Genomic DNA, 19301 nt, shown 5'->3' with positions numbered 1-19301 from the left:
GAGTGTCTGTCCTATTTATAGGTGTTGATAAAAGTTGAAAACCTTCAAAAACAATGGTTAAAGTTGTCATCTAATTTCCTTGAAATTCACAGTTGAAATGAAATTATCGAGGTTGGTACACATAATAAGTATCTCCAGGAAACATACCAGTACGCATGCGTAAAGATTCTTCCGTATCACACTTTAAATCAATGAGTAAATAATCATAAAGTTTTGATGTAGCATCAGCATAACATTCTTGAAAAAAATTAACTTTACGAGGGTACAATTGACGTCCTAAATGTGAAATTTGCGATTGATCTCTTCGATTCTTAAATAATACAAGATAATGAGCATTTAAGGATATTTCTCTCATTTCCTTTCCTTTATGAAAAATGTTTTGAACCACAAAAATAATGCTAAGAGATTTATGATGGGAAAATTTTGTAAATAATTTCGTCAATTGAGGATCATTTCCCAATTCACTCATGAGATCATCAATCACAATTAATGCATCTGAATATTGATTCAAATCGGAGGGAAGTCCTTCTTGAAAAACAACATTAGGCATCTCATCATATAATTTTTGATAAACGCCATAACACCATACCACATGTTTTGGAAAAGGATGTATCATTTGGTTTTCAATCACATTTTTTATGAAATAACTTTTACCACTACCTGTTGGACCTGCGAGGACAGCTGTAAAGGGATGTTTGAACTTCAAAAGATCCATGATGAATGAAAAACTTTACTCTCGCCACCTCTATTTATCGTTATCTCTTATCACCACATGAGGAGTTCAATCCTCAGCATTAATTATATTTAAATTAAGTAATAAAATAGATTTAAAGTTATTTTATCTCTAACATTCCCACACAGATGGCGCCACTAGAGTTAAATATGATATCATGTATTTATTATGTTATAATTAACACGTGTATGGTCAGTACCGTTGCCATCCAGAGAAAGTTATAATAACATTAAGAGGTGCAGAAATAAATATTTAATAACTGTCAAAGGTTAAGTGAAAAATATATCGATTAAACTGTATTAAGATATCGATATCAAACAGTTTTTATTTATACACGTGTTCAAAATACAAAGGTTTAACTTATTAACACATATCTAACCAAGCATTCGTGGGTCAGTGGTTATGATATCCAACTACTGACCCACGAAGGCTTTTTGATGGTGTGAGTTCGATCCTCAGCCTTAATTATATTTAATAAATAATATTAAAACAGATTTAAATATTAAAATAGATTTAAAGTCATTTTATTCCTACATAGATGGCGCCACTAGATCAAAAGCATGATATCATTTATGTGTTATGTAATAAAAGATGACGTCATAACTTCATAATACACAATTTCTCCCCCAAATAACAAAGTTTCTAAATGTTGCCATCCTTAAAAACTAATATTAAAATAATAAGTGATGCCACCCTCAAAAAACTAATAAATTAAATAATATTTAAAAAAACGAAACTAAATTAAAAACAGAAACCGAAACTAAAAATATATTAGGCTTAAGAAAAAAAAGAAATAAGCTCCCCATGACGCTGCAGACGAAGTTTCGATTTTCAGGCGGGCAGAAATAAGCAAGCGGGCAGAAATAAGCAACTTCCGGTTTGTAGGTGGGCAGAAATAAGCAACTTCCGGTTTATGGGTGGGCAGAAATGAGCAACTTCCGGTTGGGGCAGAAATAAGCACCCCTTGACTGCCCATCACTTCCGCCGCACCGATGCCTGCTCTTACTACTGACGTCATATTCTTAGAATTGTATAAATACCAGCACGCACATGACAGCCTGTCAGTATTTCTCTCATCACCTGCTGTGATGATGCTTCTTGTAAATCAAACCAACTTGTATATAAATGTAAATATGTTTAATAAAATATTAGTATCTCGAAGGAGCTATCTTCGCTTACTTCAATGGTGACCCGGATGTCTGACGATACGAGTAACTTTTATTTTTGATCTTTCCTGTTTTTGGTTCTTGGATTAATAGGAAACTGCAACTATGGCGGAATCATCTGCAGTAAAAATTCCCATCTTCAATATTTCTGATCCACACCTGTGGTTCCATATGGTCGAAGCAACTTTCCAGCTTGCGACACCGAAGCCGATTTCAGAGAGCAAAACAAAGTTTAACTGCTGCCTCGCCCATCTTCCTCCTGAAGTAGCCGCAGTTGTAAGGGACGTCATTATAACTCCTGACGCAGAAGATCCTTTCAAAAAGCTGAAAGAAGAAATTATTGCACGCTGCGGGGAAACAAAGTCCCGGGAAATTCGACGTTTACTTTCCGGAGAGCAACTAGGAGATAGAAAGCCTAGTGAACTCTTGCGCACTATGCAGAGAAGAGCTGAATCCCACGAAATCTCAGATTCGCTACTTTTGGAACTATTTCTAAATCAGCTACCGCAGCATGTTCAGTCGATATTGGCCGCAATCCCTTTACTAAATTCAACAAGAGCAGCAGAAATCGCTGATAAAGTAATGGAAGTGTCAACTTCAAGTGAAGTTAGCGAAGTTTCTTCAAACCAACAATGCACCTTTGAACTTTTAGAAGAAGTTAAAGCACTACGAAAAGAAGTAGCTGCATTGCGGACACGCAGCAGGTCTCGCAACCGACACTATGCACAGTTTCGTAATCGTCAAAGCCAATCCTCATCTCCACATCGAAACTCCAAAATGTGCTTCTATCATCGGAAATTTAAATCGGAAGTTAGAAAGTGTGTCAAACCCTGCATCTACCAGAAAAACCAAGAAAGGCAAGAGTGAATGCGACTAACATCTTGCCTCCAACAAATTGTCGCCTTTTTGTTAGAGATAGACAATCCAACAAGCAATTTCTAGTGGATACCGGAAGTGACTGCTCAATTATTCCAGCAAATAAAAAAGAAAAAACTCTTTCTCCGATACAAACATTTAAAGCTGCGAACAATACCATCATAAAAGTATACGGTAAGAAATTGTTAACTTTAGACTTCGGTCTTAGACGAAAGTTTAATTTTCCATTTTATATTTGTGATATAACTAATCATATTATAGGTGCAGATTTTTTATACTATTTTAATCTTAAACCTAATATTAGAAAACGTTGCTTAAATGATATTAGTACTAATTTAAATTCTCATTGTATTTTTAAAACTTCTGACATTATTTCAATTAAAACTGTTCTTGGTGAAAATTATTATGAAAAATTGCTAAACGAATATCCTGAAATAACGAACAGACCAAATTGTCAAGCATAATGTTGTACATCATATAGAAACTTTCGGTTCACCAGGTTTTGCTGAACCTCGGCGTCTAGCACCCGATAGGCTAAAAATAGCAAAAATGGAATTTCAACATATGTTAGATTTAGGCCACATGCGCCCTTCCAAAAGTAATTTTTCATCACCTTTACATTTAGTTCCCAAGAAAAATAGTTTGGACTGGCGTCCAGTAGGTGATTATCGAGCTTTAAACGCTCAAACTGTTAAAGATAAATATCCAATTCCTAATATTATGGATTTTACTAGTGAACTACATGGAACTAAAATATTTTCTCGCATTGATTTAATTCGAGCTTTCCATCAAATACCTATAGCCCATGAAGATGTACATAAAACTGCAATAATAACTCCTTTCGGATTATTCGAAAGTACTCGTATGCAATTCGGTCTTTGCAATGCAGCCAGTACTTTCCAACGCTTTATTGACGAAGTAACTAGAGGCTTGGAAGGCGTTTACGCTTTCATAGATGATATATTAATAGCTTCCGAATCTCCCGAAGAGCATATAAAATATTTAAAATCACTTTTTGATAGACTGCAGTATTTTGGTTTAACAATAAATCCCTCTAAATGCTTATTTGGTCAGAATAGTTTACAATTTTTAGGTTTCAAAATTTCCGAAAAAGGCATTGAACCTTTAAGTGATAGCGTTAATGCAATTCTAAATTTTCCAAAACCAAATACGATTACTCAATTACGTAGATTTCTAGGATTATTTAATTTTTATCGACGCTTTATTCCTAATGCAGCTCATATTTTATCACCTCTAACCAAATTTTTAGAAGGACAACGAAATATTAAGAAATCTAACAAATCATCAAAAAAATCTGATTTACCGTTAATTTGGACCGATACTTCAAACAAATCTTTTTCTGATGCAAAACAAGCAATAGCCGATGCAACTCTGTTAAAATATCCTAAACCTGGTGCTAATTTAAGTCTGTGGACTGACGCGTCGGATTTTGCAATCGGCAGTTCTTTAATGCAATATCAAAATAATGAGTGGGTACCAATTGCATTTTTCTCAACAAAATTAAATAAAAGTCAGCAAAATTGGTCAACATACGATCGCGAATTATTGGCAATATACGCGTCAATAAAAAAAATTTCGTCACATGCTTGAAGGTAGAAGTTTTACTATTTTTACTGACCAAAAACCTCTAATTTATGCGTTTAAACAAAAACCTGAAAAATGTTCCCCTCGCCAATTCAGATATCTTGATTATATTTCTCAATTTTCAGATATTAAACATGTAAAAGGAAAATCTAATTCAGTTGCTGGGAGAAAAATTTCTTTACATTTCTCACCAACTTTAGAACTTCCAAAGTTTCTTTCGTTCGCCTCTCATTTTTTTAGTCTGTTGTACTACTAATTTTTTTCATATAGATAAATGTTTTAAATTTAAAGATTCAGCTTATATTACTATAATTTAATTTTACAGATAGCATTTTCAAATACATAAATAATATCAAATAACCTAAGTAGAAAAGCATTTTTTCCAAGTAAATTATTTTAAATTTAAATGAATGTCTAAGTAAACTAGTTTGAATAAACGAAATCAATAAATATTATTTTTAGGATTTGTTTTCTGTTCTTATTATAAAAAAGGACGCGATTTTAAATAAATACGCTATGTATTGCTGAGGAAAAAGGCAGTGACTTATATTTATATCAATATATTTGCTACTCAAGAGCTATAACATCATACATAGTACTACAATACACATTGAACATAATTCTACAATATACATTCTTAATGCTATTACATAATCTATACTTTTGTAATCTAAATTATGTTATTTAGTTAATTACTTTATTTTTATATATAACCATGATTTTTTGTGGCTACTTTAGTGTTTTTTTTTCATTTGTGCAATATTATAGTTTGACTCTGAGTTACAGTTTCAATAAAGTCTTATAAATAATGTCTTGTTTGTTTATAAGATTCGGAACTTAAATATTTATAACTCTTACACGTGAATAACCCTTTTGAATGAACATTATTAAACTGTTTATTTTATCATCGTTTATACATGGAAAAAATATTTTTCTTTTCGTTTTACTCAATAAATTTTATATTAAGTTTGTGCTTTTTTCTTCGTTTTTAGTAGAAAAAATGAAATTCATAATACGCTAAAAAAAGAAAAAAATTAAATTCCCTGTAATTTTACTACATATAATGAATAATGAGCTTACATTTTGTCTTTTCATTTAATCAGCGATAGCTTAAATTTTTTATAGTACAGCTTTGACATATCGTGAAGCAAAGAAAAGCTACATTTTAGAGGGGGGAAAAATTAAATTCCTTTTAATTTAAATATGGGAGTCGCGATGGCTCAGGGGATAGAGCGTTCGCCTTCCAATGAGGGAAACCGGGTTCGAATCCCAGTTGATACGAATTCCGCATCCGGCTTGCACCAACCACAGTGCTGATGTGAAATATCATCAATTGTAGACGGATCATGGGTTAGAGTCCCCTTGCCGTTAGGCCTACCACGGGAAGTTCTCGTGGTCTTCCTCTCCATGTAACGCAAATGCGCGTTAGCTCCACCAAAAAGCCCTCCAAGAAGGCAAATTTCTCCCATTACTCGATACAGGAGTTCCCTTGTCTTCTGGATTGGGTTCAAAATTACAAGGCTGCGGAATTGGGTCGGCTCTTCAGCGACGGTTATAAAATTAACTATGATGTTACATGGGTCTGTTTAGAAGAAATTTGGGTTCGTTAACGGACCCTTCACAAAATATCTTTTCATAAAAACGGACCCTTCACAAAATATTTAAACTTAAAAACGGACCCTTCACAAAATGATTTTTCTTTTAATCGGACCCTTCACCAATTTGTTTATCTTCATTATTATTTAATTAATAGAATAAACCCTTTCCAGGGCAGAAAACAAGAAAGATGGATGTAAACGAATTAAGTTTTGTCTTCGGCAGACGATTCTTCCATTATTCGTCCGAAATTAATATTCTGCGTTCAGCAGTATAGGCTAAATACGAAATATTTGCATGTTGCATCTCTAATTTAGAAGCAGCAATTGTTGTTGTTTTTTTTTAATTTAATTTTTTTAATTATAATTTTACAGTGATGAGCATAATCTTGCATGTCTTTACAATTTAAAAACTCCTTGAAAAAGTTTTTTTTTTTTGCAATAACGGATCCTATTTCCACAAATTCATAAAAGCGTACCCTGGTTGAAAGAATGTGAGTAATTTTTTCACAATTTCACGAAAAACGGATCTTTCACAAAATATCTGGACAGACCCCTGGGTTAAAAGTCTTTTTGTCAAAGGATTTTGATGGACATTAAATGTTAATTGCTTAGGAAATTCTCTGATATTAAAAATATTTTTATTGGAGTGTATCAAAAAGTTAGTAAAGAGAGTAAGAGTTATAATTATTAAAAACTCTGCATTATTCTTTAAATTACGATATTATAATTAAAATTTGGCTTTTGCCGAAATCGTCGTAAATATAATAGTAGAAAAGAAAAAGCTACTTTTTATTACTGATTTATTTTAGTATTTATCGTGAATGTATTCATGAACATTAAAATTTTTTATTTATTGCGAATCCTCCGTTGCTTTACTTGAAAGTATAATGAAAGAAAAAGTGTGTAGTGAATGAATGCAGAAACGTGTATGAATTGTTATCACACAGACGTCAAGTCTTTCAAAAAGAGTTAGTATGTGGAATATTTTTTTTTCTTCTTATTTCCCACATTTTTTTTAATGTTAAATATAATATAACAACAGAAGGAGATTTCTCGCGCTTTTCGAGTCATGCAAAAGAGCTGGAAACCTTGGCCCTCCTATTATACCTAACTGAGGTGGTCTATGAGTTTTCAAACGAAGTTATGAATAAAATTAAAACAGTGGGAGTGGGAGACTAAAATTGTTCAACGCTCGTCACCTACTTGGTTTTTATTATTAGCGGTCCCCTTTTCATACTTCATTCCCCCAGTTACAAAAAAGAGTTCCTCAAAAGATCTCGATGTCTTCTTTTCGAGCCCACGAGGAAAGGTTAAATGTTGTATGCTTTTTTTTTTAATTCTCCCATAACTTGAAAAAAAAAATTTTTGAAATTTTTAATAAAAAAATAATCGTCGATGTTGATTGATTTTGCGCCTTTTCGAAATAATGCGCCCATGACATTCGCCATACTTGCCATACCCTAGATACGCCACTGACCTCCAGAGGTATATATGTTTCAACCTGAGATGTTTAATTTTACATCTGTGGAGAGGTAGATATTTACTACTTTAAAGTGTTTCATTTCAACCTTAGGCTATTACATATCAGCCTGAAGTATATTTTTTTACACTTGTGGAAGTATTTATTCAACAACCTAAGGTGTGTCATTTTACACTTCAGGTTATTATAAATCAACCTCAGGTGTATTTTGTTCGACTTCAGGTAATTCTTTTTCTACCTCAGGTATCTAAATTTATGCTTGTAGAGGTATATATTTTTCATCCTATGGTGTGACATTTTACACTTAGGGTTATTATAAATCAACCTCAGATGCATTTTTTTCTAACTCAGGTAATTATTTTTCAACCTCGGGTATATAATTTTATGCTTGTAGAGATATATATTTTTCAACCTGTGGTGCGTCGTTTTACACTTCTGGTTGTTATAAATTAACCAGAGTCAAACTTCCTGGAATTCCCATGATTTCAGCCCAATACTATCGGAGCCAATTGAAATGCAAATTGGCTGGAGACATTCCATTCAAACGCTTCGAGAGTTCCAAAGATGATCGTCCAAGGGAAAGTTCGAGGAATTTCCGGAATTTAGAAAAGTTCCAAGCTCGAGTGACAACTCCAGTAAACCTTCGAGTGACAAAAACCACTCCAACAAACCTTTGAGTGATCATGACAAAAGCCACTCCAACAAACTTTGAGTGATCATGACAAAAGCCACTCCAGCAAAGCTTTATGTTTGAGTGATTATGAACAATCCAGCAAAGCTCACCCTTATGAAAATTTAAGGTATATTTAAGGTTGATTTGAGGTATTTTTGAGGTATTAAGGTTGTTTTGAGGTATATTTGAGGTATATTTAAGGTTGCAGAGAAAACAGCAATAAAAATTATACCTCGTAAAAGTTGTAATTAAGGTGTACGAGATTCGTTTATATATGCTTCAGCTTGTTTTGAGGTTGGTTAAAATTCACTTCAAATCAGCCAGACTGATAAGGAGATTTTTAAGGTATACCAGGTTTATTTTCTTACACTTGTAACAAAAGAGGTATTTTTGAGGTATAAAAATTTTTACCTTATTTCAACTAACGATAAAAAGGTATTTATTGAGGTATATGAAGTCATTTTATTTATACCTAAGCTTATTTAGAGGTTGTTTTAAATTCACTTCAAATCATCCAGACTGATAAGATGATTTTTAAGGTATACGAGGTTGTTTCTCTTACACTTGTAACAAAAGAGGTATTTATGAGATATAAAAAAATCAACCTTATTTCAACTAACGAGAGTGAGGTAAATACGAGGAATAAAAAATATACCTTTTTTCTACTAACGATATTGAGGTATTTATGAGGTTTAAAAAATATACCTTATTTCAACTAAAGAGAGTGAGGTATTTATTGAGGTGTTGAAGTCATTTTATTTATACCTAAGCTTGTTTTAAGGTTGCTTAAAGTACACTTCATATTAACTAACTCACTTCCCAGAGTTCCATGCGAGCCGGCAAATGGCACGTGTGTTGACAATCGAAAGTCTATTCGAAATTCGGTAAGTGTGCTTGACGTTTATTAATTTAGTTTTATCACTTTTAATCAAATATGCTTCAATTTTGAAACTTAAATTTTATTATTTTTGTTTTAACGACGCGTCCTGATCTTAAATAATTTAAGTTGGAGGATATTCTTAGAGGCTATCTTTGTAGGCTTAGCAATAAGAGAGAATAACCGAAATATTTCTCGTCACTGTTTTTGGTAACATTACTGGTGAATCGTTACTGCAGGTTATGCACAGTATATTTTATTGTTTGTAGTTCAGTCAAATAGAACTATCCTTTTTATTTTGCTTAAATGTATATGTTTTAACGTAGCAGTATGCACGCTGATTAATTGAGAAAAATGTTAACAATTTCTCTTATAAATAAATCATTGAAAATTGAAAAATTTTTAAAATAGCAATTTTGCTTTGAAATTCTACTATAGCTGTATGCTTATCGTTTGGATATTTGTTGCAAAGTTTATATTATTGTTTATATATATATATATATATATATATATATATATATATATATATATATATATATATATATATATATATATATATATATATATATATATATATATATATATATATATATATCCACAGTTCCCTGATATTACTGAGATGGCCTAGGCTGTAAATAGCACATGCGCGGCGGCGCAGAAGAAAAGACAAGCAAGCTACTGCTCAGCCTTCCCCTAGGATATAGTTCTGAATTTATACCTAAAAGAAAAAGAAATCTCTCCTAATAAACTGTATCAGCTCACTTCTTCATGTTTGATCACAAAACTGCTATTTTCACTACATGTTATTTTCTCGCATTTTACCCACGTTAATTATTTACTAAGCAGATTGTTATTACTTATTAGAATAAAACCTTTATACACCAACGTGCCATTTTTCCTAAAAAAATGTTTAATTAGGTCATAGACGTGCCGTCAAATAATTTTGACTTCGTGATTATTGGGAAAATAATAATACTAAATACTATCAACTCAAAACTCTTTATTTACATTGAAAAAAAACATTTTGCTGTGTCTCAGTTATACGCGTAATTCAACTTAAAGTAACATCAGTGTGACTTTTGTTGTTGCAAATTAGATGACAAATAACTTATATTTAGGTTGTAAGATGTTAGTTTAAGCAGAACAGTTAATTTTTTTTTTGCTAGTTACTCATTGTAAGCTTGTTTTTTATGGTTATTAATTGCTTTTTTAGCATTAATTGTTAATTTTTTTATTAATAATTGTTTATTATTTTTTGTGTTTCTTATGAATTTTAATTTAATTGTTGCATATGTTTTATAGTGTAATAACATTTGTGTAATAACAAATGTGATCGGTGGCGTGCCCAAAATATTGTGTCGGGTGCCATAAATGGCACGCGTGCCATTGGTTCGCCATCCCTTGCCTAGGCCATCTCAGTAATATCACGGAACTGTGGATAAGCTTAAATTATTTAAGATCAGGACGCGTCGTTAAAACAAAAATAATAAAATTTAAGTTTCAAAATTGAAGCATATTTGATTAAAAGTGATAAAACTAAATTAATAAATGTCAAGCACACTTACCGAATTTCGAATAGACTTTCGATTGTCAACACACACGCCATTTGCCGGCTCGCATGGAACTCTGGGAAGTGAGTTAGTTAATATGAAGTGTACTTTAAGCAACCTTAAAACAAGCTTAGGTATAAATAAAATGACTTCAACACCTCAATAAATACCTCACTCTCTTTAGTTGAAATAAGGTATATTTTTTTATACCTCATAAATACCTCAATATCGTTAGTAGAAAAAAGGTATATTTTTTATACCTCGTAATTACCTCACTCTCGTTAGTTGAAATAAGGTTGATTTTTTTATACCTCATAAATGCCTCTTTTGTTACAAGTGTAAGAGAAACAACCTCGTATACCTTAAAAATCATCTTATCAGTCTGGATGATTTGAAGTGAATTTAAAACAACCTCAAAATAAGCTTAGGTATAAATAAAATGACTTCATATACCTCAATAAATACCTTTTTATCGTTAGTTGAAATAAGGTAAAAATTTTTATAGCTCAAAAATACCTCTTTTGTTACAAGTGTAAGAAAATAAACCTGGTATACCTTAAAAATCTCCTTATCAGTCTGGTTGATTTGAAGTGAATTTTAAACAACCTCAAAACAAGCTGAAGTATATATAAATCAACCTCGTACACCTTAATTACAACCTTTACGAGGTATAATTTTTATTGCTGTTTTCTCTGCAACCTTAAATATACCTCAAATATACCTCAAAACAACCTTAATACCTCAAAAATACCTCAAATCAACCTTAAATATATCTTAAATTTTCATAAGGGCCCCAACATACTTCTTACAATTTGTCTTCAAAATAACTGCCCCTCGTCCCCCCTGGATAATATGCGTGAGAAAATTCATGTAGAAAATAGTTGTATAACATCGTTCCTTTTACATTCAAGTTAGACATAAGAGTTTTGAATTTTAATTTGATCAGTTAAGCAATTTCCTAGGGAGTCCTGAATTCCGAGAAACACTGTGGAGGACTGATCTTCAAGATCCCCCAGGTTACAAGCATTTTGCAAGTAGGGCCCTGGCTTGTAAAACCAACAAAAGCTTGTTTACTCAGAATTTAATGCACATCATCATGCCGCATTATTAAGCATGCTTTTGTTTCAAATTTCCTTTATTACTAAGTTGAAGGATCAATTTTGGATAAAAGTGTTTTTCCTTCTCTCATTTTTAGGGAAACATCTTGGCTTGGTTGGTCAAGAAGACCAACAAAAGCCAATTAACTGATAATTTCACACATAATTCATCATTGCGAAGTGCAATTATCATTTTGGGTAAAAGTATTTTTCTGTTTTTGTCTTTCTTCCATTTTTAAAGAAGGGGGAGATTTATGAGCCTCTTGGTTTAAAATATTTGCAGCTTGGGACCCGGTTTGTACAAACAAAAGTTTGTATACTCTTTATTTTATGCATATTATGCCACAATTGCACGCTTGTTTTTTTTTGTTTCATAATTCATCAATGCGAAGATTAAGTATTATTTTGCCTATTAAGTATTGAAGATTAAGTATTATTTGAAGATTAAGTATTATTTTTAGGGGCGGCTTAGATTAGTAAAGGGTCCATTAATCCCAAAATTCTGTAGGTGTGGCCCCGGTTTGTACATTCAAAAGTTTGTAAACTCAGAATTTTATGCACATGCATCAGTCTGAAGTTGGAGTTCCCAATACTTATTTAAATTGTGATACACTTCGGACTTATTAATTAAATGAAATTCTAAATAAATATTTTATTCCTTATGCCAAAGTTAAAATAAATGAGACAAAAATGTTTTAAAACTGTATTTATGTTTTTAAAATGATTTTTTGCTTTTTTTTGTTCAACAGGGCATGGGGTCTGAGATGGCCCACCACTTTGGCTCAGGAGCAGGGCGATCGCTTATTCAGGTCAATGGCAAGTCCGACTCCGCTCATATCAATGATATGGTTTGGATCCCTAGTCATATTAGTATCCTTGGAAATGAAAAAGCTGATGATATGTTTAAAATTGTATTTAATAAACCCTGCATTTTTACAAACGTTGCTTCTGAATACAAACCCTTATGAAAAAATCGAGGTATAAATGAGGTATAAACGAGGTATATTTTAAAGGTATAAAGGAGGTTGTTGTTTAAATACGTCGTAAAGGTTGAAAAGGGTGCAAATGAATACCTCAAAATCAACCTCAAATATACCTTAAATATACCTGCAGAGGTATATATGTTTCAGCCTGAAGTATATTTTTTTACACTTGTGGAAGTATTTATTCAACAACCTAAGGTGTGTCATTTTACACTTCAGGTTATTATAAATCAACCTCAGGTGTATTTTGTTCGACTTCAGGTAATTATTTCTCAACCTCAGGTATCTAATTTTATGCTTGTAGAGGTAGATATTTTTCAACCTATGGTGTGTCATTTTACACTTCAGCTTATTATAAATCTACCTCAGGTGTATTTTGTTCGACATCAGGCAATTGTTTTTCAACCTCAGGTATATAATTTTATGCTTGTAGAGGTATATATTTATCAACCTGTGGTGTGTCGTTTTACACTTCTGGTTGTTATAAATCAACCTCAAATGTATTTTGTTCTACCTCAGGTAATTATTCTTCAACCTCAGGTATATAATTTTATGCTTGTAGAGGTATATATTTTTCAACCTAAGGTGGGCCATTTTACACTTCTGGTTGTTATAAATCAACCTGAAGTGTATTTTCAACAATTGGAAAGGTTATTTTTAATTAGCGTCATGTGTTCCATGTTCTACCTTAAGTTATTATTTCGTAACCTCAAGTATATATTTTTGTATTTTTAGAAGTATTAATTTATCAACCAAAGATGTTTTTTTTAGCACTTACGAAGGTGAGGTGTTATACGGACCACCTAGTTTATCAATTTTTAGACTCACTATATAAAAAATATAATATGTATATAAAGATATTATATATATTATATGAAGAATAATGTACATTACATTTTTTTCACTAGTAGAGATCATTTATCAACCTGAAATTTTTAATATTAAACCTTCGGCAGTAATTGCTTCTTTTGTTAAGTTATAAAAGAAAATTTCAAATGCATAATTCTTCTATAATTTTAATAGATTGATTTAAATCATCTTAAAATAACACTTATCCAAATTCTACAGTTAGTAAAAATTATTTATGGGAACTCATACTCGTATTTTTAGAAGATAGTTGTCTAAGGTGCTTGAATTTTTAAAGCGATCAAACTACAAATTTAAATAATTAGTCAGCTGAAATTCAAAGTACTTTTATTTAAAACTAAAATTTCACTTTTTTTACAAACCAACAAAATTATTTTAAATACTGTTTCCGTCTACATGTTGAAACTTGTAATTATTGGAACCTAAAAGGAAAAAAAAAATAAATTAGTAAGAAAGTCATATTTACAATAATAGTGGCAGGTCTTAAAATATTAGAAAGTATTTTTTTTATCATTTAAATTAACTGGGTGAAATTAATTTTCCTTTTCAGATAAATATCTTCTGCCATTTCTATTCAATCCTCATAGCTAAAAAAAATGACATGTATCACAGCCACAAAATAAAATACACTGAAGACGGTATTACCACTAACAACATTTACAGAAATTCAAATATACAGGGTGTTTATAAAGTCTCGGACCCATTTTGATGTTTAATAACTCATAAAATAATAAAGGTGGATTAAAATTAATAACATAAATGGTTAGATAGACTCAAAAACTTTCATGAACCTTGTCAATGAACTTCCACGTGTGCCCCCTTCGTCGCACGGAGAATATCAAGTCGATAGTCAATTTCACGCCAGGTAGCGGCAAGCATGTCGGCATCCACAGAGGCTATTGCGGTTGTAATTCTGGCTTTTAGGCCATCAATGTTCGACACGATCCTCCTGTAAACATTGTCCTTTATAAATCCCCAAAGAAAAAAGTCCAGCGGCGTTATATCAGGTAATCTGGGTGGCCAAGGAATTGGACCTCCTCGCCCAATCCATCTTCCTGTAAAATGGTCATTCAAAGAACTACGAACGATGATACCCCAATGAGGTAGTGCACCATCTTGTTGCAAAAAGACATGTGGCTGAAGCTCTTCTAGTTGTGGAAATACGAAGTTTTCCAACATGTCTAAGTATACGACTGATGAGATTGTCTTTTCTGTAAAAAAGAAAGCTACCTCTCGTGAAATTGACTATCGACTTGATATTCTCCGTGCGACGAAGGGGGCACACGTGGAAGCTCATTGACAAGGGTCATGAAACTTTTTGAGTCTATCTAACCATTAATGTTATTAATTTTAATCTATCTTTATTATTTTATGAGTTATTAAACATCAAAATGGGTCCGGGACTTTATAAACACCCTGTATAGTTCCAATCTTATTATGCAGTTTTAACACTTTTTATTTTTCTATACATCTGTAACATTATGGTACTTGTAAGTTTAATAATTAGATTTCCTTTCCTTTCTTTTTTAAAAATCTTTAAACTCAATAAACCTAGTCTATATTTTTCAACTTTTTGTCAGACTTCATGAAACTAGCAGCTTTTTTTTAAATTTTTGACGCTGATTCTGAAAAGGACTTATGTTATTGTCAATCACATCAGAGTTTCCAAAAAAATAGTTATTTTAATAATTTTTAATCAATGTAATCAAGAATCTACAAACGTTTAATACATTAAAATTTTAAAGCTATGTACCAATTTTTATTCTTTTTTTACACTCAATCGAATAGAACAAATTACAAGCTGATAAGGAGCATTTATTTTAAAGTTGTGAGTAATTTTATGTGAGGAAAATGTCTAAGAGAGAATGATTTGAAATAATACTTTTAAAATAAATTGAGTATAATATCTCCTATATAACTTATAATACCGAGCAGAATAAAACTAATAAGTAGTTGTTACAAACACTTGTTTAAATATAAATACACATCCCATAGGATGAAACTCAAAATAATGCATATTACTTTCAACAATAAATGTTTTTATTTGCAATTGATTTTATTCAATTCAGGATTAAAATTGCATACTATACTGACTTATTTCTAAAATATTTAAGACTTCCGAAATTCACACATTTTTGAAGTAGTGAACCATAAACAGCTGCATGAAAAAGCTCATAACCTTGAAACAAATTGTCATATAAACTTGAAATCGTATTTAATTTCATTCTGCCCAATATTCTAATAAGTAATAACAATCTGCTTAGTAAATAATTAACGTGGGTAAAATGCGAGAAAATAACATGTAGTGAAAATAGCAGTTTTGTGATCAAACATGAAGAAGTGAGCTAGTACAGTTACTAGTTTTCAATTATCAAATATCTAGCAAACTATTGTTATCAACAATTACATAAATTCTGTAGTTTATTAGGAGAGATTACTTTTTCTTTTTGGTATAAATTCAGAACTATATCCTAGGGGAAGGCTGAGCAGTAGCTTGCTTGTCTCTTCTTCTGCGCCGCCACGCATGTGCTATTTACAGCCTAGGCCATCTCAGTAATATCAGGGAACTGTGGATAAGCTCTGTAAATATATATATGGGTCATTCTCACGAAAACTGTCATTTTTCAGTTCATAAAATCCCAAAAAAGTAAAGTGAATAAAAAGCTCTGAAACTTTTTATATTAATAGAAGTATGTAATGGCATTATAAAGAAAGTATATATCCTATAAATTATACTTAATATTTAAATTAATTAATTTTTTAAATAATTAATTTATAATTAATTAATTTATAATAATTAATTTATAATTAATTAATTTATAATAATTAATAATTAATTAATTAATTTAATAAATAAATAAATTAATTTAATAAATTAATTTTTTAATTTATTTTTCAAATTAATTAATAAGTAAATTAATTATTTTCACTATTTAAAAAGTGAGGGAATGATATTTTATTTTAATACATGTTTTTATCTAAGTTACATCTACCTAAAGTTTGAAATTGATAACATACTAAGTATATCTAATATTTATTATAATTTAGTCTTATATATTTAATAGTTTTTACAGGTTTGGGAAATAAAATTGGCTGGCACGATTAAACAAAAAAAAATTTAATAATATACTCATCTTGAATCATTCCCTCACTTCAGCGTCATTCCCTCACTTTATACACAAGTGAGGGAATGACGAATTCAATAAAATTTAAAAATAACAATTAGGCCTAATGAATTTCTGAAGTCAATCACATACAATTATATTCATACAAGAAAGCAACATATAATTATCCACTTTCTCGATGAAGTTGTATTTTATTTTACTCTAAAAAATGACATGAGGGAATGACAAATGTAAAAAATTTTACCTGGTTTGATTCATTCAAATGTATTCCACAGCAAAGCTTCTTTAAGTTGAAGATGGAAACATACTGCAATTTTGTTCTATGATGCCAGTTGTTAACTTCTGAAGTTTTTATTAAAATATTTTTATTCTAAGAAGATTGCAGGTGATAAGAACATTGTTGTGAGGGAATGACGCGAAGCACTGGGGACAAAGTTTAAAATAGTGCTGTGTTAATATTTTTATCAGAAATTCAATTTAAAATTGATTGTTCTGAATTCTATATTTTAGTATTCTGAAATAAAAAACACGAATTTGTAAAAAAAAAATTTGTATTTCAGAAACAATTTTTTTCTTTTTTTAAATCAGCAGTGGGGACAAGTGAGGGAATGACATATTGGCATATTTTATTTACCTAAAATAAATAAAAAATAATAATTGATAATTTTATTTTTATTCTTTTGTTAGCTTGCATTCTGAAGGACACTTTCCCTGAATTTTTTTTCTTCGTAAGCTGTAAAACAAACATAAAATATACTGGGGACATGAAAATGACTGTTTTTGTGAGAATGACCCATATATATATATATATATATATATATATATATATATATATATATATATATATATATATATATATATATATATATATATATATATATATATATATATATATATATATATATATATATATATATATATATATATATATATATATATATATATATATATATATATATATATTGTATATATATAAACTTTGTATATATATAAACAATAATATAACCTTTGCAACAAATATCCAAACGATAAGCATACGTAGAATTTCAAAGCAAAATTGCTATTTTAAAAATCTTTCAATTTTCAATGATTTATTTATAAGAGAAATTGTGAACATTTTTCTCAATTAATCAGCGTGCATACTGACTGCTACGTTAAAACATATGCATTTAAGCAAAATAAAAAGAATAGTTCTCTTTGACTGAACTACAAACAATAAAATATACTGTGCATAACCTGCTGTAACGATTCACCAGTAATGTTACCCAAAACAGTGACGAGAAATATTTCGGTTATTCTCTCTTATTGCTAAGCCTACAACGATAGCCTCTAAGAATATCCTCCAACTTAAATTATTTAAGATCAGGACGCGTCGTTAAAACAAAAATAATAAAATTTAAGTTTCAAAATTGAAGCATATTTGATTAAAAGTGATAAAACTAAATTAATAAATGTCAAGCACACTTACCGAATTTCGAATAGACTTTCGATTGTCAACACACACGCCATTTGCCGACTCGCATGGAACTCTGGGAAGTGAGTTAGTTAATATGAAGTGTACTTTAAGCAACCTTAAAACAAGCTTAGGTATAAATAAAATAACTTCAACACCTCAATAAATACCTCACTCTCTTTAGTTGAAATAAGGTATATTTTTTTATACCTCATAAATACCTCAATATCGTTAGTAGAAAAAATGTATATTTTTTATACCTCGTAATTACCTCACTCTCGTTAGTTGAAATAAGGTTGATTTTTTTATACCTCGTAATTACCTCACTCTTGTTAGTTGAAATAAGGTTGATTTTTTTATACCTCATAAATACCTCTTTTGTTACAAGTGTAAGAGAAACAACCTCGTATACCTTAAAAATCATCTTATCAGTCTGGATGATTTGAAGTTAATTTAAAACAACCTCAAAATAAGCTTAGGTATAAATAAAATGACTTCATATACAAGGGCGCCGGCAGCGGCGTGCAAGGGGGTGCACTTGCACCGCCCTGGCTTTTTTTTTGAAAAAACAATTAAAGAGATGCAGAAAAATTTTGTTATAAAATTTTTTTATTAAACATATTTTTATGGAAAAACAAATAATTAAGTAATTATTGATGCATAACAATTAAAAAATTGTTTAATCAAACAAGATTTGTAATCGTCTTGTTTGCTGTCCAAATCTGTTTTTAACTTTTTCAATGAATTCTGAGTCATCTTTGATTCTTTTCTTATGCACACTGAGCGTTCACAAACTTGGCAGATATCTAAGCTATATTTTTAAATTTCATTTAATAAAATTTAAATAATATATTTTCTATTAGTTATTCAGTTTAACAAAGGTGTATAACACAAGCTGACATCTCGCAACTGTAAAACTTCATCAACACAATAAATACCAATGTTAAGCGTGCACAAACACGTTAGTATACGAAACTGCTGTTTGTAGTTATTTGTGCTTCAAAGTCAGTAGCTATGCCAGCGCCAGCGCGATCGCCTCTGGGCAAAATTTGTAAGTACAAGAAATTCGTACTTTTTTTCAAATATCTTGCTAACAATGAAGAAACGTATCTTGAAAAAATGAACAGATGAAAGTATATGTAATAACAAAACAAAAACTAATAGCAGAATATTTTAATTTTTTTTCGGGGTGAGGGGAGGGTAGTTTGTTCGAGAGTT

General features: G+C 30.7%; 1 protein-coding gene and 1 long non-coding RNA gene across 2 annotated transcripts; one reads left to right on the top strand and one right to left on the bottom strand.

Annotated features, from left to right (window-relative positions):
* The first annotated feature begins 2004 nt into the window (after positions 1 to 2004).
* LOC139426272 (uncharacterized) lies at positions 2005 to 2766 on the top strand. The gene has a single exon (XM_087155115.1). The coding sequence runs from the start codon at positions 2005 to 2007 to the stop codon at positions 2764 to 2766; it is 762 nt and encodes a 253-aa protein (XP_087011241.1).
* Positions 2767 to 13815: 11049 nt separating this feature from the next.
* On the bottom strand, positions 13816 to 18246 carry LOC147801155 (uncharacterized). The gene is made up of 3 exons (XR_015430413.1): positions 18099 to 18246; positions 15944 to 16085; positions 13816 to 13927 (listed from the first exon to the last, which is right to left on the bottom strand). It is a non-coding gene; the product is annotated as an uncharacterized LOC147801155 (long non-coding RNA).
* Positions 18247 to 19301: the final 1055 nt, after the last annotated feature.

This window comes from Parasteatoda tepidariorum, chromosome 11 (assembly GCF_982258835.1).
Source record: "Parasteatoda tepidariorum strain Cologne lab strain chromosome 11, Ptep-v5.0, whole genome shotgun sequence".
Lineage (NCBI taxonomy): Eukaryota > Metazoa > Arthropoda > Arachnida > Araneae > Theridiidae > Parasteatoda > Parasteatoda tepidariorum.
This window is presented reverse-complemented; position numbering and strand designations above follow the sequence as displayed.

What these genes read in the sequence shown, in the direction of transcription:
- LOC139426272 (XM_087155115.1), top strand. Translation starts at nt 2,005, where the DNA reads ATGGCGGAATCATCTGCAGTAAAAATTCCCATCTTCAATATTTCTGAT.